Genomic DNA, 25,110 nt, shown 5'->3' on the forward strand with positions numbered 1-25,110 from the left:
TCCTCACAGGACCTTAAATTCTGCTTCAGACCCTGTTACCTGCAACCCTCCCATTTTTCTTGCTCACATTTTTGCAACCATCTTAAGGTTCTACCATGCTCCTGCACTGAGCTGCTGCTTTTATGTATTGTTGAACAGAGGTAGGATTTATAAGAATTCAGAGAAACAAACTTTAAGCTCTGAATTCCCTAATTTCATTCATATTTTTAAACTTTTTTTTAAAGATTTGCTTTATTTGTTTGAAAGACAGAGTTTTATATATAGATATTGAGAGGGAGAGAGAGAGAGAGGTATAGAAAAAGAGAGAGAGAGAGAGAGAGAGAGAGAGGTCTTCCATCCACTAATTCACTCCCCAGATGGCTACAATGGCTGGGTTGAGCTGATCTAAAGCCAGGAGCCAGGAGCTTCTTTTGGGTCTCCCATGTGTGTGCAGGGACCCAAGGACTTGGGCGATTCTCAGGAGCCTTAGCAAGGAGCTAGACTGGGAGTGGACTAGCCAAGACTCAAATGGGCACCCATATGGGATGCTGGCGTTGCAGGCTGGGGCTTTAATCTGCTGTGCCACAGCGCAGACCACATCTTTTATGTTTTTATGTTCCTTACCAACTATAATTGGGTTGCAGTTAGTGGATTTTCCCCTTGTTTATTAAAATTTGATTTTAGCTTTAAAACTTTTTTTAGTGAAAAAGTACAAATACTGGCTGTACAACCACTAGAGAACAGTCTTTCAGCTATTGAGGACCATGTCTATAAAAAAGAAAAAATTCATTTTATTGACTAAACCGAAAACTCATCTGAGTTTTGAGGCTCCACCCCATTTGATATTTGTGTGCTCAGAGTCAGAGCACACATCTGAGGACAGCCTTCCACAAGAGCCTCTAGCCATGTCACAGACAAAAGATTCCCTCCGGTTCCTGACAGCGCCTGAAGATGTGAGAAATTAGCTCAGTGTTCCAGATGAAAACTACAATTATTATCCATTAACTCACTCAGGGAAGAAAATGCCAGGTGTATTTCGGAGCCTATGCTGTACCTTGGTAAACATGGGCTTCCCGTGCTGGGTGACCATGGCACACTGGTCGCAGTCCACCGTGATGGATGAGTTGTGGTATGACTCTTTCGAGTGCTTGAGAATGTAATACAGGTCGGTCACCCCTCCTTCAAACACAGTGCTAAAGTAACGGGGGATGAGGGTCCTGCCGATAGCTGGGAGAGAAACAGAGAAAGCAACCATTAACCAAAGTTTCCAACTTTTCCCACCTCCCTCCCACACCATTACTGAAGTTACTACTAGGATTGGGTATGAAACCTCTTAAGAAACCATCGCAGCAGCAAGTTCTCCCTGTAAATAGCCATGATCCCACCAGATTGCAACCAATGTATCAATCCCCAAATAGGCGAGGGGGCACACCCACATACACAAAGCATATGGTTCTCTCTCCCGATTGTGTGTCCATTGGAAGTTAATAAAATCATAGTGCTTTAAAATAGGGGGGAGGAGGGATAGTTTAACTACTTTGTACCTTGTAGATACTTCTTAAATGAACATATGTTTTTAAAAAATAATACATTCAACACTTGAAAATATGGTGCATTCAACCACTATGTCATTTACAAACCAGCTACTCATTCAAGTTTTAGTTTTATTATTAGCAATTATAATTTTTAATGTTATAATACTTTGTAGTATGGGAAATATTTGGGCATTCTCTCATTGGGCCTTCAGAGCAACCCTAAAAAGCATAGAATTGAGACCACAAGGTTACTATGAATGTTTATAGGTCACATTATTTGTAAGTAGCTATTTGGGGTCCCTAACTCTACATCTGCAAATACCAGGACACCTGCTTTCTCCAGCAGTGTCTCAAACTGCTTTAAGAATGGAGATCTCTAAACGTAATTGCATCTCCATATACGGAAAGCCCCATGGCTATGTAAATACTGGTTATCCTAGCTGCCTTTGAGCTGGATAAACTGTCTCTAGGATAAATGGCCCATTTCCAGAGAACTTGATACCTTCCACTTGGTCTAAATTAGTCTCTTTCATGCTATGTGGCTGGCTGGTCCTGCTCCATTTTTGTTTGAGTGACTGTAGAAGTCGTTGGATCTTTCTGATACACGATGCTTAGAAACCAGCAACAAGCCCTTGCTTCAGCAATGATTTGAAATCCTCTTACACTGGAAATCCCAACTCATAATATCAGGAATTTTGCCTATGTGCAGATTTTCAGGCAAAGTCTTAAAGCTCTCTCAAGCTATCCAAGGTTTTGAATAAATCTCTTACATTCACTATATAATGCTCCCTGAAAGACAAGAATAATATTTAAGATAAACTACCAAAGAGAGCTTCAGCCAGGAAGATCAACCACTCATCACTTCATGTTTTTAAAATATTTAATTTCATTTTAAAAGAATCAGTGTTAATCCATTCCGTATGGATCCATATCTCTTTTGTACATGAACTTGGAAAAAATAAGTATAGAGAGAGTACTCTGCCAAACTGTTTTCTGAAGCAATCTTTACAGAATCTTGATATGGGTGATAGGTTTCTGAATAATTTATATCGTTGTTATCACTTCATATTTGCTGCTGATAAAATCAATCAACAAGTGTGTGCTAAATATTCCAAGATCTCTGGTGATTCCATCCTAAATAATCCTTATGCATACATTTCCTAAATACTGCCTAATCCCCACTACTACATGATCATTCTCTGAATATAAAATTCGAATGAGAAATTTGAGTCCACCATATTCTTAAATATATGCCTCACTACATAAAGAAATTTAATGCTTTGTAATGCTAAAGCTGTGTTGTATTTTGCTTAACATAAAATTAATTGAATGCATTTCACATATTCTAACTTGAAGCTAATTACCATATATCAGCTCAAGTAATTTGACAATTTGAGACCTGTATTTTTGAGAATAAATACAAATTATAAAAATGTAGTGGAAGGGCGAAAACATCTCACTTCAATATGCAAGGAATTGTCACATTAAACAGGTTATGGCAAATAACCACCACTGGATTAGTCACATTATAGTTTATTCATCATGAATGCTACATAATTTCATTCCTTTATAGTACTGTTTGCTATGTATTATTATGATTTTCACTCATAGCCTAAGTAAAACAGTAAAAGGTTGAGATTCCCTAACTTTAAATCTAAATTTTTAAGTACCCTCTCAAGTCCAGAAAGTGTGCAAGCTATCTAGTAAACATACTTAATGGGGAATACAGCCTGCCTCACTGAATAATTTCTAGCACTCTAGGGAATGGTTATTATGGGTGCTGGAGACATGTTTTGAGCCCTGGCTTCTTTGTGGGACTCTCCTACCATTCTCTCTGTTTGGACTAGTCACAGAGCTCCATCATCCGTTGTGTACACTGCTACAGGAGGGTCCCATGACCCATGGCAATAATATCCATGCCTTGTGTACAGTTTCTTTAAATCTGGGCAGCGCCTGTGATCTGCTTTAATAGACACTAGAACAAGCCACCTTGTGTTGATTTTAAGCTACACCTTAAGAAGACCTGAAAGCTTCCACTCTGAGCTTGGGAAGAAGCCAGTTACTATGAATCAGGTGCAGTTACTCATAGACTGCCATACTGTCAGAAACCCAAGCTAGTCATGTGGAGAGGTCACATGAAGAAGAACTGAGTCTTCCAGCCAACTGCCAGTGCTGTCTTGTGTGAGTGAGGCCATCTTGAAAGTAAATCCTTGAGCCCCAGTTGAGCTGCCTCATGCTGGTATTACATGGAGTAGGGATGCTCTTCTATGCCACACTCTGCCCAAAACGCAGAATCATGAGTAAATTAAGGAAATGTTTGCATTTTAAGCCCACAAATTGTGGGGTGTTTTAAGTATAGGAATAAGTATCTCTGGCACCCTTTTAATCTCTCAGGCTACAAAAATAGCCAAATTCGAATCTTTTGCTGAAAGAGGGAATGGGAATTTAGAAGCCTGAACACAGAGGGTAAACGAAGGAGAGGGGCAAGTCTTTGTGGATTAATCTGGGCTCTTGTCTCAGCTGGGAATGAAGCCAACTCCACCCCCTGGAGGTCTCACTTATAGAAGATGTTCCCTTCCACATGTGTTTTCCTTAAACTGGTTTTAATTAAGTTTCTGTCATTTGTGAGCAGAGGAATCCCAACCCGTGTTGTTCTCTTCCATCACGGAGTAGGGTAGTGGACCCGGATGTGGACAACAGAGGAAGTGATGGCAACAATCAACAGCAACAGATACCCTAGTCTCTCTACAATTCTGCGTTAGAAGCTGTGGCAGACAAACAGGAGTGAGTGTCAGGGATTGTGTCAGTTTCCTGTAACTGCTGTAACAGGATCACAAACTCAGTGGCTGAGAGCAACACACATTTTCTTAGTTTGGACAATCAGATAAGAGCCTTGCTGGGCTGACATTAAGGTGCCAACAGGGCTGAATCCTTTCCAGAGACTCTAGGGATAAACCAGTTTTCTTGCCTTTATCAGCATCTAGAAGCCTCTCACGTCCTCTACTGCCTCCGTCTTCCACTCTTGGGATCCCTGGGATTGCACTGGAACCACCCAAGCAATCCCAGAAAACCTCCTCATCTCAGTCTTTAACTTAATCGGATATGCAAAGCACTTTTACCATGTAAGGTGCCATTCACAGGCAGTGGGAATTAGGACATGGGCATCTCTGGGGAGGCCATTATTCTGCCTGTCACAGACTATACTTGTACTGTACTCACACGCACATGTGCACTTGCAAAACGTGTCATATATAGGCAATGTGCAGTGAATGGGACAGACAACAGTCAACCCAATGTGCTTTAGGAAACTGTTGTCCATCCATTGATTTCTTCTGCAGACCTTCACTGAGCCTGGAGCAGCTACAAAGCACCATTGCAGATACTGAAAACACAAGGATAGATGACTGTTCCTGTCTTTCAAACAATTCTATCAGGAGAGTTAACAAGTATGTAGCTATGATACAATGTGATAATTGATAGTTTTTTTTTTTAAAGATTTACTTCGCTTACTTGTATTTGAAAGGCAGAGTTAGAGAGAGAGAGAGAGAGAGAGAGAGACAGACAGAGAGACAGAAACACTAAAACACTTCTATCCACTGGATCATTCCCCAAATGGCCACAACAGCCAGAGCTGGCCCTGCCCAAATCCAGGAACCTGGGACTCCATCCAGGTCTCCTAGGTTGGTGCAGGGGCCCAAGCCTTTGGGCCACCTTCTACTACTTTCCCAGGCACATTAGCAGGGAGCTGGATCCTAAGTGGAGCAGCTGGGACTCAAACAGGCATCCATAAGGGATGCCAGTGTTGTAGGCAACAGCTTAACCCTCTGCCATAATGCTAGCCCCAATTGATAAAGTTTTAAGAAATGGATTTATAACTTTAAACTCATTACTGGTATCTTCTGAATCCTGAATTCAAAGTATGATTTTGTTATTTTTGAAGCATGGAAAAGATTAACATGTTCTTGAGTGTAGTAAACCAGGAAGCCACATAGCATAATCTAAGATAAACGACTTTAGCGAGGAAATATTTCAGACTTGGATTCACTGGTTTCCTAACTCATCAGTCACAACAACTTGGAATCTTATTTAGATTTTATACTGTTACATGCACATGCTAAACTTACACTTTAATTTATACTTCAATCCCTGGAATTAGAATTGAAATATTGATATGCATACATCCACAGTGTGTTCCCATGAAAAGGATTATAACTTTCGCATGTTTCTGGAGAAGATTAAGACTAGAGTAGATTATAAAATAGATTCCATTTTCTGAGCACATTTAGACCAAAGCACCAAGTGTTGATAAGTACAGAGAGCTAGAGAGCAAGAGAAAGATTTTCTATGATGTTAGGTGAGTGGAATACGCTATATGTTATTTATCTACTTATTCATGAAAGAAAGAAGAAAAGCACAGATTAAATTATTCAGGAGCCAAAATGTGTACAAAGAATGTTTAAATAACACCCTACCTTTTAGGTAAATATAATTAGACCAGAAATAGCTGCAAATTTATTTAGATGCTGAGACTTGCACTCAGGTTTCTTAGGAAGCTTTTCACAGTTGTTCTGTTTTGTTCTTACCCATCCCCATGTCCTAGCATTCCCTGTTATGTAAGTCATCTCATGGTGTTGTAAAGGCAGGATCCAGCTCCTTTCTTTTCTTGGAGATATTACATTAGATATTAGGACTACCTAACGGATCCTTGTAGATATTAGCTGAATGTTCTTCCCATTTAGAAATCAAATAGTACCAGTCGAGAGCTAAGAAGACAAAATTATTAAGCATCCTCCCCAAAGCAGAAAGTCTCCCTTTTAGAGAATTTCATCTCTATTAGTAATTGTCAAGTGCTTTCCTTAAATTCTTATGGATGTTTATAGGTAATTCACATGAGAGATATTAAATACAGAAAAGAACCACATGGGACAATATCAAAAATAGTAATCAAAGTACACATTAAAATAATAATTAAAAGATCAAAATGCAAACCTGATGATATTGTGGTTAAATGAGAAAACTCAAACTTTTTGAGAAATCAATGCAGCAATTACTCTTTATCTTGAGATTCTTTAATTCTCTGAATGTCTATGAGATGTGATTGTAAACTCGATAAATACGCTGGTCAAACTTTAGTTCTGAAGGTCTTTAAGTCTTCTGAGAATCCACTGTCTAGTGTAAGATCTTTTGATTTGAAGGGGGCATCATTTAATATTTTAAATGCTGGCAATTTCTATATTTCAAAAATAAATAACTTCAAAAAAATTGAAAGGGTTGAAAACATTATTTGAATGTAGGGTAAGAGAAAGAGTTGTAACTAATAATGTGTTATAACTGCTTAACCCTTGGCCATTATTTAGTTTACTATTTCCAACTCTGAAAAGAGAGAATCATATCAGATATTTGTTTTTAATGAGGTGAATTTAATTATATTAAAATAATTATTTTAGGATTTAAGAAAAAAACTTCCGAACAGTAATAAATTTGTTGAAACTGGGTAGATCATAGAGTTTTGTTATAGCTGCTGTACCTTAAAATCTGAATGGAAATTCTCTTTCTGAGGTATGGAATGAACACAAAGATTCCTTAAACTTTAGACTGATCTGAGATGCTCGCTGGAGTAAAACAAACATGCTGATCATTTCATTTATGGCAAATAACCATTCTAAAGGTCTAAAACAGTAGAAATAAAGCATGATCAACTTCTGACGGGGGTGTTATTGGCTCAAAGCAAATTCCACTGTTCCTGGTGAAAGACAAGCAAGTGCAGTGAACTTTACTTTTGTAAGCTGTTACCATTTTCATCTTAATATGCCTTTTACTTACTTTCTCAACTAAAGCAATTTGATTTAAAAAAATCTCTTCTCTCTGATTGCCTCTTCTGTGTTTTCAAAGGATAACTCATTTTAAAACTGCTGATTAAGTACCTACTATGTGCTAGATGTTCCTGGTGCTGGAGCTAAGTAGCAGGTGAATGGGGAGACAGAGGATATATGTGGTGGAATGGGAAGGCAGGTTCAAGTGCAGAGGTGAGAACGGAACCTCTTGATTGGGAAAGCTCATGTGACGACCCATAATTGCAGAGGCTCAGAACCCAGGGAACAGTAAGGGCAAACAGGATGAGTTTGAGGCTGAAGGACTTGGTGTGTTACAGCATCAGAAAGAAGGTGGTGTGGCAGGAGCACAGGTGAGGAGGAGGAGATGACGAAGGGGCTCGGAGACAGAGGCAGGGCCAGGTTATGTGGAACTTTGCAAGCCATGGCAAAGCACTCATATTTTACTTAGTGCAGTGACATAGAATTGGAAGGTTTTAGCCAGCGACACAATCCGATGGACCTACTCTGTCCTTCCAAAATACATAATATACTTGCCAACAGGGTCTGAAACTCCACCAACATTTTATCGTTCCCAAAATCTAACATGGATTTTTTCTTCCATTTCTACCTATGAAATCTTTAATACCTGGCAGTCACAGCACCTGCACTAAGTGATGGATCCTGGATAGACAACAGTGACCCAAGGTCAAGGCATACTCCATTCCTGTGCTCTGAGAACTTCTGATAAAGCAGTTCTTTGTGTCATCAATTCATTAATTAAGGACAAACGCAATTAATTCTATAGCTCCAGCTTGTTCTCCACTACTTATTGATCACCCAGCACAAATCGATGAATGACTTAATGCATTACATGACTGAAGTTATAGGACCCACATCGCAGGAACTCTTTGAAAACTTGATAGATTTCATTTCACTGAAATGAAACTACTGCTTTTGTATATTTAGATTACTTGGGATACTATTTCTCTTAGATGTGTGCCTTTTATGATGAGCAAAAACCTCTATAGCCCCCAATCCAAGGTCCTGACAATAACATCGTGCAGGAGGACCCCACAGCAATGGAGACCTTTTTCTGGCTGGATCTCTTACTATGAATCGTCAGCCTTTGGTATGAAATGGAAATCTTTTATTAATTTCTGTGATAAACCTGTCCATGCTCCAGTTACTGATGGCTCCTGAAGTGCTGCAGGATCAATGGGGAGATAGTGAGGTGTCAGAGAAATACCTAAGCCCAAGGATAAATAGATACCAATCAGGCCTGGGGCAGAGGGAAGGGAGTTGTCCTAACACAGGGAACAATGTGTGTTATGGAGGATGGAGCCTTTTCTACCATCTGGGCTGTGGCCCTGACCAGGTGTTACATATTTATGCCTTAGAGATTCTTGTCTCAATAAGCTATTCTATTACAAAGGGTTTCTTGGTCTGTGTTTATGACAGTGCAATATTGTTTAGTTACTAAAATGTTATAACATAGTTCATATCGTAGATTTACTTTCGCCCTCTGTGTTATTATTTTATGTCAACTTTTCCACAATTACACTCTGTTTTTAATTATCCAAGATAAGTCGCAAGATAATTGTTAAATTTAAAAAAAATGGGAGGGAAATTGAATCAAATTAAATAAAATTTACTATGAAAGAATTGGCATCTTTAAAATACCTACTATTTCTATACAGAACTATGAAATGTATGTCAACTTATGTAAATCTTTATCTTTAACTCAGAAAAACTTTATCTCAGAAAAACACAGATACCTATTATTTCTGAAATGAGTCTGATGTATTTTAGTTATGCTGAATGGTTAATACAATGTTTTTCATTATATTTCTATTTGCAATCCAGACACTTAATTGAATACTTTTGTTAATATTTGTGGAAGATTTTTTAAAAAGTTTTTTATGCAAAGAAATATATTATTCCCAAATATTATTAATTATTTTCCTTTTCTCCTTTTCAATATACTTATACACTTCTTTTTTCTCGTCTTACTGCAATGGTTACAACAGAACTCCCTGGAGGAAAAAACCAGAAATAAAGGAAGTAGTGTGCAGCCTTTTTCCCCTTGATATTTTTAGGGAATGCCTCTAGGACTAAGGGAAATACTATATGTTGATATGAGATCAGATTACTTACTATAGAAAGAAAAATTATTATTCTATGTTTTGTTCTCATGATTTTTTAAAGCTGATAGATGTTTAACTTAATCACATGCCTTTTTAATATTTATGATCTTTCTTTAAGCAAACTATTAGTATATTTTCAATTATTGAATGGCTTTAATACTTTTAGTATAAACCTTGCTTTCTCTCATACACACTTGTTTTTGTATAGATTTTTACCTATGTTTGACTTCTGAATTCATTCATTCTTTTAGCAAACATGAATAGAAACAGTGCTCTCTCTGAGCCAGGCTGCTGGATGTCAAATTAAAATGATAGGACCGGAAAAGACTTCAAGTTTAATCCAGTGATTCCCAGTAACGCTTCACAATCCCAATAGGTTTCTGAATATCTTAAAATGCACACTCAGCTAAGCTAGTTCTGTATTAAAAAAAAATATTTAAAAAAGAACATGCTCAGTATGTTGCTTTGATTCAAGCAGGAATGAGCTCAACTCGTGGCAGCACTGATTAGCTCTTGATGAGTGATTATGATGGCACTTACCATTATGTGGAAAAAATAAAATACAAAATACTGACAATTATTTAATAAATGTAATTAGGTTATCCATGATTATATTCCATATCCTCATTTTACAGGAGAGTCTGACGGCCAGAGAGATCTTTCATTTGTATTAGTTTTAAAATCACATAAGTAAGACATCTGTAAAAAATTAACATGTTACTGTCACAGGCTCTCCCTGGCTACTCACTAGATCTGATTCTTGGGATCTTGCATCCCATGCACCCCTGAAGCCAGGTTCTGCTTTGTGACAGAGTTATAGTCAAAATTTAAAGGACATTTCCATTGCTTTCTTCTTTTTAAAACAGAGTAGACATCTGGAAGACAGAGCCAGTGAAATCACTCTATGTGTACCAGATGCACTGTCCCCACATCTGCCAGGCCGGTCATCAGACATAGCACATACCTCTTCCTTTACTTTATGCGTGCAGGTGCCAGGAGATGGGAGGAGTCAGGGTCCCTGCATTCACAGCCGGAGGAGAGCTGCCACGTACCAGAAAAACTCGTTTGTATTTGGGGGCACAAAATGGTGTCGAGCCATGGCAATATCAAGGTTTATTTGTTAAACCCCTAGACTTCACTAACACAGACACTAGTGGGTCTGAAGTGCCCCTGACCACCTGAGGCCTGTCCAGCTCTGTGACTTCAGTACTCGCCAGGTCACCTTTAGTATTGAGCTATCACATAGCCTTCTACATGTTCTGCTTTTTCTACATTCACACCCATATAAATATCCCCATAGAACATACATTTTGAGTGAAGGCCTTTATGTTCTGTTTTTATTTACAGAAGATCTATCATCTCAAATATATCTATATGGACCTGGCTTTCTTTCACTCAGTAAAGCAAAAATTGAGCTCTAGGCCTCTAAGTGTACACAAAGCTAATTCATTAATGCTAAGCACCGAACCAAACTCCAGAATATGAATGATTCACATAATTATCCAGAAAATCTCCTGTTGAGGAACACACAGATTGTTTTTTTTTTTAATTTTTTTCCCAACAAAGTAGACACTGAGAAGGCGACAGATTGATTTTATTGAAGTACCAGTAATTGCCCATCAAAGTGCTGTTATCAATAACGCTCTCAGTTGTGCTGATAGTACCTGCCTTGCATACAACTTCACCGACACTTAACCTAACTATATTTTGAAGTTTTCCACATAGATCACAAAGTGTACCCCTTACAAACTGGCGGGCTCAAGTATTCAAAGTGCTATCGACATGCGGATAATCAAATTAAGTCATTACACTGTAGACATCCGGCTCATGTGGTTCCTGATGCCAGGGAGCTGTCTCTGTTTCTCCATTTCAGATGGCTTGCGGTTTTCCCTTCAAAACCCACTGGCATGCTTAAAGGGCAAAACTGCTGCAGACAAGTGAAAAAAAAAAAAATTTCCGGTCCTGGGCTGGGCACTTGGCCTAGCTGTTAAGATCCCGTATCCCACACTGGAGTGTCTGGGTTCAATATCCAGCTCTGGCTCCTGATTCCAGCTGCCTGCGGATCACGGAAGCAGCAGTGCTGACTCAAGTACTTGGGTCCCTGCCAACCACATGGGAGACCTGGATTGTGTTCCTGGTTCCCCACTTTGGCCCAACCCAGATCCAGTTGCCCCAGGTACTTGGGGAGTGAATCACAGGATGAGAGCTCTATCTCTTTGCATCCAAATAAACAATTCCTTAAACTACTCCTTCAGGGGCTGACGCTGTGGTGTAGCGGGTAGAGCTGCCGCACGTAGCCCCTACATCCCATTTCTGATCCAGCTCTCTACTAATGCACCTGGGAAAGCAGTAGAAAATGGCCCAAGTATTTGGGACCTTGCAGATGCATGGGAGACCTGCAAGAAGCTCCTGGCCCCTGGCTTTGGATCAGCAAAGCTCTGGCCATTGTGGCCATTTAGAGAGTGAATCAGCGGATGAAAGACACCCCTCTCTCTCTTTCTTTCTCTCTCTGCTTCTGTGTAACTATACCTTTCAAACAAATAAATACACCTTTTAAAAATAAACTACTTGGCCGGCGCCGCAGCTCAATAGGCTAATCCTCCGCCTTGCGGTGCTGGCACACCGGGTTCTATTCCCGGTTGGGGCGCCAGATTCTGTCCTGGTTGCCCCTCTTCCAGGCCAGCTCTCTGCTGTGGCCTGGGAGTGCAGTGGAGAGTGGAGGATGGCCCAAGTACTTGGGCCCTGCACCCCAGAGGAGACCAGGAGAAGCACCTGGCTCCTGCCTTCGGATCAGCACGGTGCGCCGGCTGTGGTGGCTATTGGAGGATGAACCAACGGCAAAGGAAGACCTTTCTCTCTGTGTCTCTCTCTCACTGTCCACTCTGCCTGAAAAAAAAAAAAATAAAAAAAAAACTACCCCATTTTCAAAGTTACTAAACTTCAAGAATTCTTCTGAAATGACTTAAACAGGACTTATCAGGCCTCCCCACACTCAAGCCAATTGGGAGAGCAAAAGCCATTCAATTTTGTGTGTGTGTGTTTTAATTTTTTGCCAGGCAGAGTTAGACAGTGAGAGAGAGACAGAGAGAAAGGTTCACTCCCCTAATGGCCGCTATGGCCGGTGCTGCACCCATCCGAAGCCAGGAGCTGGGTTCTTCCTTCCGATCTCCCATGCAGGTGCAGGGACCCAAGAACTTGGGCCATCCTCCGCTGCCCTCCCGGGTCACAGCATAGAGCTGGACTGGAAGAGGAGCAACTGGGACTAGTACTGGTGCCCCAATCGGGACTAGAACCCGGGGCTGGCACCGCAGGCGGAGGATTAGCCTAGTGAGCCACAGTGCCGGCCTCAATTTTGTGTTTTAATAGCAGCACAATTCACCTGGGTTAGAGAAGGGTTGCCAGAGAAACACACAGATGGGTGTGATTCCAAATTCAATCTGAACCAGGAGTAAGCAATCTTTCACAGGTTTTCTTTCTGAAGAGAGAAATAGACTTGGGCATAACTGGGCCCTCCCCCAGGGTGGGAAAATGAGGTCTAAAATGTTCCTTCCAAGGTGTTAAGTGGTCACTGAAATGGACACTCATAAAACATAACCCTATGAAAAGGATTTTGAAGGGGTGGCATAGTGGTTTAAGCTGCTAACCTGCAACACTGGCATCCCACATGCGTGCTGGTTCGAGTCTCGGCTGCTCCACTTAAAATGCAGCTCCCTGTTAACAGCCTGGGAAAAGCAACAGGAGATAGAACAAATGTTTGGGCTGTGCCACCCATGTGGGAGACTCACAGCAAGCTCCTGGCTTCACACGGCCCAGCCCTGGCTGTTGCAGTCATCTGGGGAGTGACCCAGCAGATGGAAACTTACTGGGGAGTGACCCAGCAGATGGAAACTTACTCTCCTGTTCTCTCTCACTATATATATAAATATATATATATATATATATATATATATCTTTAAAAAATAAAAGTATTTAAAATCGAAGGAGAGGTTTGAAGAATTAGAATAACAAAGTGGCTCTGCCCTGCACCCTTCCATCAACTCCATTTCCGTTACATCCACTCCTCTCATGTCACCATGCACATGTGTTCTTGGAGACCATTGCTCACCTAGTGGCTGGTGTTGTGGCACAGTGGGTTAAGGCAAAGCCTGCAGTGCTGGCATCTCATATGGTCACCAGTTTGAGACCCAGCTGCTCTGCTTCTGATTCACTCTCTGCTAACGCAGCAGGGAAAGCAGCAGAAGATGGGACCCTGCCACCCATGTGGGAGACCCAGATGTATTTCCATACTCCTGTCTTCTGTTCTGCCCACCTCTGGCTATTGCAGGCATTTGGGGAGTGTTACAGAGGACAGAAGATTGCTCCCATCCTGTCTCTTCCTTCTCTCTATAACTCTGCCTTTCAAGTAAATAAACAATTAGAAGAAGGAGGAGGAGGAGGAGGAGGAGGAGGAGGAGGAGGAGGAGGAGGAGGAAGAAGAAGAAGAAGAAACCATGCTCATGTGATGTTGCCTGCTCTAGCCCATCTCTTTCATTTTGTCCAAACTGTGGGGCACCCTCCAGTCTGTCTCAGCTCCATGAGTCCCCTCCCCATTTTGAGTTTCCTGTTTTCTCCTTTGCTCTCCTAAAATAATCATGAATGTGGGCACTACAGAGAAAATTCCTGCTTCACAAACAAGCTAGGCTACTTACTCATGGATGACCTTGAAGAAATGATTTATGCCCTCTAAACCCATTTCTGCATCTGCCAACAGAGATGGAGAACCAACTAATTCAGAGAATTACTAGCATCATGCACGTAAAAGCCACGGCATGCAGGCCAACATCCTTAAGTACATGCTAGCCCTTCGTACCACTCCCAGATACCTTGCTTATACACACACTGGGACTTACCCCACCGTATTGCAATCATCCATTTTATTGACTTTCCTTATGTGTCTGTAGTTCCCTGAAGGCAGGGGACATGGCCGGATGGGCTCAGTATCACAGCACATTTGTGATGTAAGTAGCTACTTAGGAGATGCTTGGCAAGTGGCTGAACGTAGGCTTGGCATGTCTGTTTGGACAGCGTGCCGATCTCACACCTGCTACGTGCACACATGGGTTTCTGATGCAGAGCAAGGGCCACCTTCAGTGCAGGGCCAGAGAACCAAAACCAGAAGAGGAAAATAATGTTCCAGGGCCCCTGTCTCTGGAATTCTCCAGTCTTCATGTCTTAGTCCAGATAATTATAATTCCAGGACTAAACAGTCTAAAAGATTCAGTTTGGGGTTCAAGTTAATTTTGAGTTTTGCAAGTAAAAGAAGCCTCCCTTTGGAGAGTGTTCAGTTCTGATGAGGCCTTTCCCCTTACTGTACTTTGTGCACAGTTCTTCAACCTCCAAACTCCATACCAAAAGCACATGTACAAAAAAAAGGCTCCATCTGCATGCCAAGTCAGCATTCCAGGGCATTTTACAGGGCAGGAAAAGTCCTTGGAAATGAGAAGCAGTGAAAGAGAGTCAGATTCACATTCCACAGAAGTCCACGGGGGGCCGTGCCTGTGACCCTTCAATTGTGTCTACAAGAAAAGGAACAGCCATCTCAACAGAGAACTAGCTGTTGCATGGGCTCGCGGGCAGCAGGAGCAAAGAGCCCAAGTGCATCCACCCAAGTTTGGTGAGACCGTGTGGGCTCCAGCTGGCGGGTCTGATGTTCTCTATCAGGGTTTCAACAAGCACTGAGGAGTCAGGCAAGGGAAGGCAGCCTGTGGGTGTTCTTCAGGTTCCAGAGTGACCTTCATGGGCCTGAGCCTCGGCACCCAGCATCCAGAGCTTGCAACCGCCCACCACTGTCCCTTAAAACGCAGACACCCTTATCCAACCTGGCTCTCCACTCCTCTCCAGCTGTCGGTCCCCCTGAAGCTGCCGCCATGTCCTCTCAGTGAGTAGACTGTGACTGTTCTCCAAGATAAAACAACACCCAGGATGAATCCTCACGCATTGTCTCTGCGCCACCAGACTGTGTGAATTGGGAGCAAGTCACTGGACGGGAGGTGCACAGCGCTGCCCTCTCTCTGGCTCCTCTCTCTCCTCTGTTGTTGTTAAGAACTGGGAAGAGCCTCCTGGCCGTCCTTTTCCCAAGCCTCACAAGGCCTGCTCTCTTCCTAGGGGGTGCCACAGGGTCAAGAGTTGGACATGGAGGCACCTGCCTGGACTGGACTCTCAGCTCTGCCATAAAGTAGCTGTGTGACCTAGGGCAAGTGACTTAATCACTCTGGCCCCAGGTTTCTCATCTGACAAGTGGGAATGAAAATCATACCAGCCTCACAAGGATGTTCTGCAGAGTAAACAAAGTCATCTACAGCATGCTCTCCCCTCAGGTTAAACAACCCGTTCTCATCCTAATTACTACTTCTTCATAACATTCATTGCTACTCAGGTTATATCACACATGCATATTATCCATTCCCCACAGCAATGCAAGCTCCAAGAAGGGGACGGCTGTGTCTTTTTGCTCCTGGCTACGGTCTCAGAACTGACAGCCACGTGGAGCACACAATAGGTATCTAATAAACATTTGTTGCAACGCTGAACTACTCTGCATTGGCTTATGAAGATACTAATGACCATTTGTTATTTTATGATTCTAACAGTTTTTATGATTCACTTGCTATAAGGATTAAATAACAAGGAGCATACCTGGTACCTATTGTGTTCTTGTTGCCTAGTGGGCAAATGGTTGAAGGAGAGAGATGGGGGGGGGGGGGTTGAGGATAAACGGAGGGCAGAGACAAGGGTGAACAGGCTGCAAACCAGAGGTGTCAGAAGAGTCTGCTTGGGCAGGCAGTAAGGAAAAGAGGCAGTTAGTGCTGGGAGAGCAAAGAGATGGGGCCAGGACACAGCAGGGCTGTCCAAGCAGCATACATGAATGGAGCTCATAGGTCAGGATGACGAGGAGAAATGAAGTTCACATAGTCGCTGGTGCCCAGTGCTGCCTTGGCACTATGCAGTGCTACATCGGAGTCTGACGTAGCTCCCTTGGGAGAGATGGCTCCTTTTGCTGCTTCCCAGAGCTGGGAACCCTGCACCCCATACCAATACACGTGTTAGGTTTTATGGGGGTCTTCAAAGCTAGTTATAAGTGGGTAAATTTCTTTCTTTCTGAGTGACCCTGCTGAGGCATTGAAACTGACAAAGTATGTGGAGTGATGAGTCAAGTTCCCAGGACACAGCAGTACTCAGTGGATAGTACCAGCCAGGGACATACTGTTAGGGTATTGCCTACAGCAAGCACTCAATAATTGCTTATGGAAGGAGGCATGGCAGCTTGAAATTCAGTTGCCATGACAAGAATGACACAGACCTTGTCTACATTCAACCTGCTACACAGAAAAGCAATACAGCTCCGTGTTTCCATGAATGAACTTGCAAGATGGCTGCATTAGAAGGATCTTGAGAAAGCAGCCTGGGACCCACACCACGAACCCCAGCTAGACTGTATTCACTTCTCTGCAACTCCCAACTTGTCTCAGATTCCCAAGATTAAAGCGAGGCAGGCGGGGTCATCTAGGTGCCTTTCTCCTGCCTGTCTTTATTATTTCCTTAAATCTCTGGAAACTGCTCTTTTTTAAGTTTGCATTTGAATGACAGCTAGTATGTACCTTGCTACCTTAATAACATCTCTTCAGAATTCTCTTCTCTTGCTCTCTCCCCCACCTCCCCTTTTCCTTTTCCCCCAAGGCTTTTGTGATCAGAATTTTACCCTCTCCTCAGAGGGAACATTTTAGCAGCCTGGGTTTATGGCTACTGTAAAGGAGGAAGTTTGAAAGGCAAACCTGGACGCGATCCCCACTTTATAACAAACCCCTGTCACAATGTAACAAACCACAACCAGACATGAGCCACAGTGACAGAATGCAAGCCTATAAAGATGATGGAGATCAGACAGGACAGGCACTTTACAGAAGCAAACACCTTCTCTGCAAACAGATCGGGCCAGCGGAACACTGAAAACCCTCGCCGGGAAAAAAAATGGTCAGAAGAAATAAGGACAAAAACATAAAATCCAAACGACAGCCCAGCCCAAGGAGATAAACCCAAGGCGGACAAAGAATTGCATCTTCCTAAATCAAGCTGACATCTCCTCCTGACTTTAATTGACCTCAGTAAAGCCGGATCCTGAACAAACATAAAATTAAGAAGTGGTTACGCCCAATGGCGCAAGGGCCATCGCTGAGCAGGTAGGTGTTAGAAGTTTCGCTTTCTCAGGACATGCTTGGGCCCCTGTAGGAACCGTGAAATCACCCATCCCACTGGGGCAGTCGCCATGGAACCACAGCTTGGCATGTGGCCAGGGATTCATATTGCTGAGTTACACATGGAAGGTTCTAGATCATCTGAGGTCTGGATCCTGTAGTTGGTCAGGACACCGATTCAGGACTCTATGGTGCGGTCGTTGTTGGAAAGGAGTAGGCACAGGAAGACAGAGGGAAGCAGGGCTGCACCTCACAGGGAAGCCAAGACCCGCATGGGAAGCTTTTCTTCTACCAAATGGGCTTCACAAAAGGAGGAAGCACGCCCTGGTCCCTTATGTTCTGAGGGTGGTGAGCTTTGAAAAAAATCTCCCTGTGGTCTCCCTGGCTTTCCTCTGCTGGGTACTCTGGCCATCAGCTCTTCCTTCATTTGTTTTTCTGGACAATTCCTTCTCTTGAAGTTCCAACTTGGGAACTACCTCCTCCAGGGTGCCCTCTCTGATTTCCCCAGTCCAAATTGATCAGGCGTCGCTCCCACGAATTCCAGCAACACTCTCCATTTCTGTGCTACGGTATTTGTCACATCACACGTAGACTGTCGCTCCCCCTCTTCGTGGAGGAGCAACACAGAGTCCTGCCTAGGCTTCATACCCGAGTCACGGCACCATTATGTCGCTCCCCCTCTTCGTGGAGGAGCAACACTGAACCCTGCCTAGGCTTCATATCCGAGTCACGGCACCATTATGTCGCTCCCCCTCTTCGTGGAGGAACGACACAGGACCCTGCACTGTTCTTTTGTCTGCTCGGCCCTCCCCGGGTTTGCTGCTGGTTCTTCCCGGGTTGGCTGCAGTCCCTTCCACCTCCGTGGAAGGGCGGTTCCCCCTGCCACATTCCCCACTTCCGCGGGGGAGCGGCACACCGCTGGCCGGCTCTCTCGGGGGCTGCACAGGTGTTCCCTCAGATGTTCCCCATAGATGTTCCTGGTGCATGCCGTCTCTCTCCTCCTTTATAGTCCTCCTCCGCCAATCCTAACTCGGCTGCCCACACGCCGAGTACGCTGCTCTCCTCCAATCAGTAGCAAGTCCTACAGTTTATTGGTTGAACTGGAGGCAGCTGTGCGGAAGCTGTTTACTTCTCTCCCAGCGCCATATTGTGGGAGAGCAGATGCATAGAATAAGTCTTAATTCCAGTAACTCAGTCTAGTCCGGTTGCTCCCCACAGTAGACCACCTGGGGAGCACAGGAAGATCAGATCCCCTGGCAGCATCAGCAGGACGGGGCTGGGCTGGACTCTGACATTCTCAATAAGTACCCCAGGCACTTTAGATGCACCCACCGATCTCTGGCCCGTAGTGGGAGACACTGCTCTAACTGAATCATCTCTCTGTTCTCATAGTAGGCAAGCTCCATGAACAGACACGCTAGCTGCTTTGTTCATGGCTGCATTCCTAGGATTCTTCAGAGCACATGACACCTAATAATAGTCACCCCCTCTTATCTGTGAGACATACATTCCAAGACACTCAAGGGAAGCCTAAAACGGCACAGTACCAAACCCTTTATTTACTAATGCTTTTTCCAATACACTGCTATAATTAAGTTTGGTTTGTAAATTAGGCACAATATATGTGCATCAATACCTGAGAATAAAATTCTACCAATATACTTCAATGGATTATTTAAAAGTTAGGAATTATTTGCTTCTGGAATTTTTCATTTAGAATTTTCAGACTATGGTTGACTACAGGTACTGAGACCACCAGTAACTGAAACCACAGAGGCAAAACTGGGGTAACAGGAGTCTCCTGCATATATACCTGTGCATGTGTGTAATTACGTTTGCATGCGTAGGTACAGACACACTTGTGCATATGCACACACACAGCTACAGAGTGCAGGTGACTGACGTGCAGGTTACAGAGTGCTAGGTGCAACAGATGAGAATGCAGCTGGTGGTGCTGTGGAGGCCATGGCTCAGAGCCTCATAGCACCCAGCTGGGATCACAGATTTCCTCCGTGATGGGGGTGCCCAGAGGAGCCACGGGCTCTCAGAAAGCAAAAGCAACACAAACTTCCACTTCTTACTGTTTCCTACAGCCAGGGGAAGAAAGTTGGCTGCCTGCCTTCGGCCAGGAGCTCTGCAAGGCTTTCCCTGCTGATGATACCCCCACGGTGGAGACCCTGAGCAAACAAAGTTGACACCACTGTGTGGGTGCAAACCGTTGAAATCTTTACTTAGTAGAGAGTTTATCTTCTCTATATAAAGATAATTAAAAATGAATCTTAATGGGGGCTGGCACTGTGGCATAGCGGGCAAAGCTGCCACCTGCAGTGCTGGCATCCCATATGGGTGCCGGTTTGAGTCCTGGCTGCTCTACTTCCCATCCAGCTCTCTGCTATGGCCTGGGAAAGCCGTCGAGGATGGCCCAAGTCCTTGGGCCCCTGAACCTACATGGGAGAACCAGAAGAAGCTCCTGGCTCCTGGCTTCAGATAGGTGCAGCTCTGGCTGTTGTGGCCAACTGGGGAGTGAACCATCAGATGGAAGACTTCTTTCTCTCTCTCTCTCTGCCTCTCCTTCTCTCTCTGTGTAACTCTTTATTTCAAATAAATAAATAAATCTTTTAAAAAATGAGTCTTAATGAAGAATGGGGTGGGAGGAGTAGGAGGTGGGATGGTTTGGGGGTGTTAGGGTGGGTATAGGGGGGAAGAACCGCTATAAGCCAGAAGTTGTACTTACGAAATTTATATTTATTAAATAAAAGCTTTCTATAAAAAAAAAAAAAAAAAGAAAGAAAGAAAGTTGACACCACCCAGCGAGAACAGCCCCTAGGGGCACTTCTGCAGAGAGGACAGATCTTCCAGTTTCAAACCACTGGGCCTGAAGTGAGGCCATGTGCTGAGATAATTTTGGAAAACAGATTGAAAGGTGAAGTCTCTTTCCTAACATTCCCAGACAGTTATGTTTCAGAGACTGCCCACGCTCCACTTAACACGTCGCAATACAATTGAGTGCTGCGTTTTACCCAAGGTTCATTACAGTGGAGACTTTGCATGATGAATTTGTTGGAGATGAGGGACTTGCAAGCAATCCAAGAAGGCAATTCGTGCAGCTACCCAGCCATTGTGAGCGTGTATGAATTGATAACCAGGGTGATCATTCGTGCAATTTCAGGCTGTGGAGATATGAACAATATCTCACTAGTGGATAATATCAGTTGTCAAGCATATGTTTTATAACCCCCAGAACTCCCTCTTGTTTTTGCAAGCTGCTAGTGCATATCTTTGATTCTTTTTTTCTTCTGGCTGCATAGAACTTTGGAAAGCTTTTATTCATTTTTTCCTCCTTTTTTAACAGAGAAGTTAATGGTAAAGAAAAATTAAAAAGAAAAAAATCATGATAGCAGATAAAAAACATCATGAATAACCACTCCATCAGCACTTTAAACACCATGGAAAGGGTTCTAAATCCATATTTTAATAACTGTAGTCAACATTGGGAGAATGTTCTGTATGTCAGATGCATTGCTTTCTTTGCCTGGATAGTCATCAGGGTGGAGGTGTAATTATCTGTTACATCTCTCTGGGCACTGGTTCTCCATGAGGGAAGGGATCATATCTATCTCGATCCCCTCTCATCTTTAATGTCCAAAACAGTGTCTGGCACAGCTGCCAACTAGTTAATCCATTCATTCATCACACTGAGTCTCTAACAGCTGCAAGACGGAGCAGACCAGGTAGGCTAGGATCCAAAGGAGAAACAACAGGAAGACAGGATCAGGGAAAAAAGGTGAGCGTAAGTGCAAGGTGTAGGCAAGAGAAATCAGGCAGGCAGGAAGTTCTGAGTTCTGAGACTCAGATGACTTGGATGGGGAAACTGCTAACAAGCTAAGGCAAACACAAAGAACACGGTCAGGGAACAGGCAAGGAGCATGGTTCCAAATCAACAGAGAGATTAGGATTGCCAGGGTCCTGCCCTGCTGGAGAGATCCCCATTGAAGTGATGTCCCTCGCCCTCTCTGCCCCCTCATTCGCTCCCTCTAGGGGACCTGGGCAGGAATGTAGAGCGATGGAGTCTTAGAGATTGCAGTTTAGGAGAAACGGGCACCTCCAGCCCCTTCCTCTTCCTTTCCTTGGAGACAAGCTCTGTAGGGAATGTGTGTTCTGTTTGGCTGCTCCAGGGGCAGACCCTGTCCTACAGTGCTGGGGCCTGGCCGGCAAGTCTACATGTTCTTGGATTTAGTATAAGGAAGACATAAACCATGTTCCAATGCTGTTTATACCAGAGTTATAAAATGGTGCCCTTTACTTCTATGTCTTCATTGTATTATTTCTTATGTGGATCACCACAGAAGGTTTAAAAAGTGTCATTTATTGGATCCTCAATTCACTGACAAGGAGTCAGCAGGGAGCAAAAAATTTCAACTCAGTTCAATCTTACAAACAGATTTCACACACCTACTGTGTGTATAGCACCAAGTTCCTTTTCAGAGTGGTTACAACTAATCAGGCCAGGGGTCCTGTGTCATGGTCTAGACTCTTTTTTTTTTTTTTTTTGACAGGCAGAGTGGGCAGTGAGAGAGAGAGAGACAGAGAGAAAAGTCTTCCTTTGCTGTTGGTTCACCCTCCAATGGCCACCGTGGCTGGTGCGCTGTAGCCGGCGCACCACGCTGATCCGAAGCCAGGAGCCAGGTGCTTCTCCTGGTCTCCTCTGGGGTGCAGGGCCCAAGCACTTAGGCCATCCTCCACTCTCCACTGCACTCCCGGGCCACAGCAGAGAGCTGGCCTGGAAGAGGGGCAACCCGGGACAGAATCTGGTGCTTCGACCGGCACTAGAACTCAGAGTGCCGGCGCCGCAGGCAGAGGATTAGCCTATTGAGCCGCGGCACCAGCCATGGTCTAGACTCTTGACAGAGGAGCACATGTCTGGGGCATGGCAGCCGATTCAAGGGGAAAGCCGCTTCCCAGGGTTCAGGTGGACAGATCAGAATTCCACAGCTGACCCAGGGTTCCTGCAGATTCGAGGGCATCTTGTCATGTGACTTCCTTGAGGGCAAGAACTCTGCCTCAGTCATCTGGTTCAGTGTCTGGACCAAGGCTCAGCTTAGAGCATTCCAATTAGAATGTTGACTGGAGGCATGAATGAATGACAGGAGAGAAAAATCTTACAAGATATGGAAAGATGTGTGTTAAGAAGATAGAAATCGTTCTCTCCCTTTTTTTATTCTATCAATTAGTATTAGCAGACACTAGTCTTGTTTGTGTGATCCCTTTGACTCTTAGACCTATCAGTGTGATCAATTGTGAACTGAAATTGATCACTTGGACTAGTGAGATGGCATTGGGACATGACACCTTGATGGGATTGTATTGGGATCCCCTGGCACATTTCTAACTCGCCTCTGCCTCAAATGATTACAGTGACAAGTTAGAGGGTTTGAACTGGCCTAACAATTATGCGTCTAGTAAATTCTATAAACTGAGAAAAAAGTTTTAAAAAATAAAATAGCGGTGAGATGAGTGGTTGGTGTAGCTGTTAGGACACTACTTAGGATGCCTGGGTTCAAGTCCTAACTCCACTCCTGATCCCAGCTTCTTGCTAACGTGTACTTGAGAAGACAGCAGTCATGGCTCAAGTATTTGGATCTTTGCCACTCACGCGTGGTGTCTGGACTGAGTTCCTGGTCTGTGGTTTGGCCTGGCTCAGCTCCTGCCATTGCAGGCATTTGGGGAGTAAAATAGTAGATAGGATGTGAGATCTTGTCTCTCATTCTCTCTCTTTCAACTAAATAAAAAAAATACATAGTGGGGATTTTTCATAGATAAAGGACTCTGTCACAACACACTAAGTAAAGGTGTTTTGAAGTAAATACGGATGATAGCTAAGTGGTTAACAAATCTATACAAAAAGCCTACTGCTACTTCCTTCAGTGAGCCCTTTCTTTTGCTTATCTAGCCAGCGAATAATTAGTTTAACAGGAAGCTCTGTTTGATGAGCGAGGCTTCTGGAGTTTTCCAGATAGTGGAACAGGTAACAGTTGGGGAACCAACAAGAAGTGCTTATTTACATTCAGAGAAGCCATAGAGGCAATTATATATTTCAAAGAGGGAGGAGGGAGAACAAATAAAGACAAAAACAGAAACAATGGATTAGGTATGCCCATGGGAGATACTAACTTGGGTGAGTGACACGAATGAACCAGATACATGCTTCCAAAATGAGAGGCAGGATGAGAACAAATCACAAATCACTAAGAGGAGGTAGGTAGTAGTTGGAGTAGTGGGAAACAGCTACAGCACACTTTTCCCTCTATACGCAGAGACCCGGAGTCTTTTTTCCCTTTTTTCTTTTTTAATTTGACAGGTAGAGTTACAGACAATGAGAGAGAGAGACAGAGAGAAAGGTCTTCCCTCCGTTGGTTCACTCCCCAAATGGCCGCTATGGCCGGCACTGCGTCGACCTGAAGCCAGGAGACAGGTTCTTCCTCCTGGTCTCCCATGCAGATGCAGGAGCCCAAACACCTGGGCCATCCTCCACTGCCTTCCCAGGCCACAGCAGAGAGCTGGACTGGAAGAGGAGCAACTGGGACAAGAACAGGCGCCCATATGGGATGCCGGCGCCGCAGACAGAGGACCAACCAAGTGAGCCACGACGCCAGCCCCAGAGATCCCTGAGTCTTAAACGCCATGAGAATTAAGACAAGCTATGAAGAACAGCAAACAGCAGCACTGGTCAGATTCATGTGACGGTATCCAGGGAAAAGCTTTGGAGTTCAGCTTGTTCTCTGCCGACAAAAACTGTTAAGTGATTTGAGCAAGGCAGGAACAAAGTTAGATTTAAATGTTTTAACTTTAAATTTCTATGACTTTTAAAAATTAGCAGCCCAGCAGTGCTTAATGTTCTTGGTTACTATTCATGCCAAATCACTGAGAAACTAAGAAGGAGTTTAATGGGAGTGGTGGGAGTGAGAGCATTTGTTAGTAGGGAAAACATTTCTGGGGCTGGGATTGTGGCACAGCAGGTAAAGCTGCTGCCTGTGATGCCAGCACCCCATATGGGCACCAGTTTGAGTCCCAGTTGCTCCACTTCCAATCCAGCTCCCTGCTAATGGCCTGGGAAGACAGATGAGGATGGCCCAGTGCTTGGGCCCCTGTACCCATCTGGGAGATCCACAAGAAACTTCTGGCTTCAACTGGTCCCAGCACTGGCTGTTGTGGACATCTGGGGAATGAATCCGCAGATGGAAGATTTCTCTGTCTTTTCCTCTCTGTAACTCTGCCTTTCAAAATAAATGAATAAATCTTTTTTTTGTAAAACAAAAATGTTGGGAAAACATCCAAATTTCCATGTGCCAAGAGTTATTCTTATAATTTTAGAGACTTAATCAAGAGCTGTACCAAAGCAATGTCATAT

At 43.6% G+C, this 25,110-nt stretch overlaps 1 protein-coding gene across 16 annotated transcripts in view; it reads right to left on the bottom strand.

Moving 5' to 3' along the window:
- The window catches only part of LDB2 (LIM domain binding 2), a 393,446-nt gene that overhangs the window by 76,566 nt on the left and 291,770 nt on the right, over positions 1-25,110 (bottom strand). For all 16 annotated transcript variants that reach the window (XM_051830354.2, XM_002709533.4, XM_051830374.2 and 13 more), the window contains exon 3: positions 1,034-1,206. In XM_051830354.2, coding sequence (XP_051686314.1) covers positions 1,034-1,206 — 173 coding nt within the window. The remainder of the gene's footprint in view (positions 1-1,033; positions 1,207-25,110) is intronic.

This window comes from Oryctolagus cuniculus, chromosome 2 (genome assembly GCF_964237555.1).
Source record: "Oryctolagus cuniculus chromosome 2, mOryCun1.1, whole genome shotgun sequence".
NCBI classification, from domain to species: domain Eukaryota; kingdom Metazoa; phylum Chordata; class Mammalia; order Lagomorpha; family Leporidae; genus Oryctolagus; species Oryctolagus cuniculus.